The sequence below is a fragment of the Antrostomus carolinensis genome, unplaced genomic scaffold (assembly GCF_000700745.2).
Source record: "Antrostomus carolinensis isolate BGI_N321 unplaced genomic scaffold, ASM70074v2 scaffold23787, whole genome shotgun sequence".
NCBI lineage: Eukaryota > Metazoa > Chordata > Aves > Caprimulgiformes > Caprimulgidae > Antrostomus > Antrostomus carolinensis.
The window spans coordinates 22,390-24,747 of record NW_010327051.1 but is presented as its reverse complement, the minus strand read 5'-3'; the positions used below and the strand labels follow the sequence as shown (position 1 = coordinate 24,747).

At 54.3% G+C, this 2,358-nt stretch overlaps 1 protein-coding gene across 1 annotated transcript in view; it reads right to left on the bottom strand.

Annotated features, from left to right (window-relative positions):
* Window positions 1-1,782: 1,782 nt before the first annotated feature.
* Window positions 1,783-2,358, bottom strand: part of LOC104527945 (deleted in malignant brain tumors 1 protein) — a 22,628-nt gene continuing 22,052 nt past the window's right edge. The window contains 1 exon segment of the mRNA XM_029085914.1: window positions 1,783-2,171. Within this exon segment, the coding sequence (XP_028941747.1) occupies window positions 1,783-2,171 (389 nt within the window).

Below are 2,358 nucleotides of genomic sequence, written 5' to 3'. Positions count from 1 at the left end.
CTGTGGTTCTGTGATTCTCTTCCAGGAGTGCTTGTATCTCACAATCCCCATGTCCTATATCCTAGCCCCCCCGTGAGTGTCAGGTGATTGAGGACATCTCAGGTGGCATGAGGTAGGTCATAGCTAGACTTTGTGTGCTCTTGTGGTTGGACAAGCCCCAACCTTTGATGGGCATCCTGCCTGGTGGGAAATCCACCCTTTGGCATCCTGGAGACCAAAGGCAGGTTTACCTTCCTGTTCTGCTGCATTTCAGATTGGGGGTGGGGAGAGGACCATCTCTGGTGGTTCAAGCCCCAGGGTGGGTGCTCCCAGAGATGCCCATCTTGGAATTAAGGATATTCTTATATGCTGGGATCATGTGTTGCGTGATCACCGAGCAATGGTGGTCACCAGGTAATGGATAAGGTCACTGAGTGATGACCTTATGGCCAACACCAGCTTGGTAGTTGGCAAGGAAAGGGGTGGCCTCACTGTTGGAGGAAATTATTCCAGGTTTTGTGTATCTGGGATGTCCTGCAGATCCCCCGCTCCCCTCTCAGCCATGGCCTGGGGGAGTCATCTCCTGCTGGCACTGCCCCGCTCTTCAAATCCTTCTTGAGATCTTTCCTCTGGCACCTGCTCCTGGTGCTTGCCAGGTAGGATCTAGGAGACAGATTCACCTGGGGTGAGCAGCACAGGGCCTTGTGTGGAGGACTTTCAGTTGATTTCTGGATATGATGGACTCTAATTAACCCTGATTTTCCTCCTGATTTTGAGAACTTGCTCTCCAGCCCCTCTGAAGCATCAGAAGAAAAAGAAACGTGGAGAAACTTCTGGTTCTGTGCCTTTCTCAGTGTTGGGATGTCCTTCATCCCTGGGGAAGGTGGAGAGAAGACCAGGCACAAGGTACCTGTGTTCCCTTCAGGCAAGGAAGACATCATTTGCCTTTGGCAGATGCTGTCTCCTGCTGTTGGGACCTCTGCTCATTGGGTCTCCTGGCCTCCCTGCTGTCATCCTGTGTGCTTTAGGGGCACAGCCCCTCAGTTTGTGAACCTGACAGACCCTGGGGTGAGGCTGAGAGTGGGGTCCCTCTGCCCTGGGATGCTTTGAGTCATGAGGTACCAATGGAGAACCACCAGCCACCAGGTGATAGCACATCTTGTACCCCCATGAACCTCAGCAGAGAGGAATCCCCATGGTTGGATCCCCAAGGAATGGTCACAGACGATGGGCATGGAGCTCTGGAAAGAAAAACGGGGCTCTGTGGTCTCCCCAAAATGCATCCGAGGAGGTTGGCTGAGTATTCGAGGTTGTGGGGAAAAGTGTTTTGCAGCTCTGGGATGTTCAAGAGATGGGGGGGAGGGGGGACTTGCCTCCACCCAAGGTCTGGGGGGAAACCATGGCAAAGAAGCACAAAAACAACTAATGTCCCATCCCCACCACTCACATCTGTCACACCTAAAGGGTTGGGGACCCCCTTTTTAATTAATTTGCACCCCTCTTCATGCTTCTCTGCTTCTGCTCAGCTTTCCACCAGCTGTCACCTTCATCGGGTTCCTGAGCTGCAGGGGCTGCCTGGAGAGTGCTGAGGTGGGTCAATGTCACCAGACTGGGAGACCCCACCTTGGCTGCTTATTTTTGGGTTCCTGATATGAAGTCGTTGGTACCAGCTGGTTTGGAGAAGTCCTGCCCGTCAGCTGCTGCTTTGCAGTCTTCAGGAGAGTGGCTTGTGGAAAATTTGGGGCAGAAGGAACCTGGTGTGACCCCCCATCCCCGGGGCATGAGGTTTGGGAAGGGCTGGCATCATGGGGCAGTGTCTTCATTCATGAGCTGTGTCATCTCAGTGTCGGTGTCCTCGGGGGCTTCTGCCTTGGTTGGGAGGTAGATGGCCCCTACGGGCTGGAAGGATGTTGGTGAAGTGCTCTGGTCCCTGGTGCTCTGGTGGGCTGTGAGATGAAGGGGACACCAGGCTGTCACCAGGCTCTGGCAGCTGCTGAACTGATCCCCATCCCCACATCTCTCTGGAGTGGGGATGGTGGAGTTGAGGAGGGGACATGCAGAGGTGGGACTGTCACCTCCAGCCTGGGCTGTTGTCATGCATCTCCTCTTCAGGTTGAACCACAGCAGGACCCCACTCAGCACCATCACCAGGGCCAGCAGCGCTATCAGCGCTGAGCAGGTTGGCGAAGCTCCTGGGGTTGGCAGGAGAGCAGCAGGCTCAGGATCCCATTTCCAGTCAAGACCAGTAACAGCATACAAGAAAACCCGAAGCTGAACATGGCCTGAGTCCACCCAGCAGCTCAGCTGATGGTGGAGATGGACTTTCCTTAATTAGCCTTCACATTAAAACCCAATTCCCTGGTTGGATGATGGGATGGG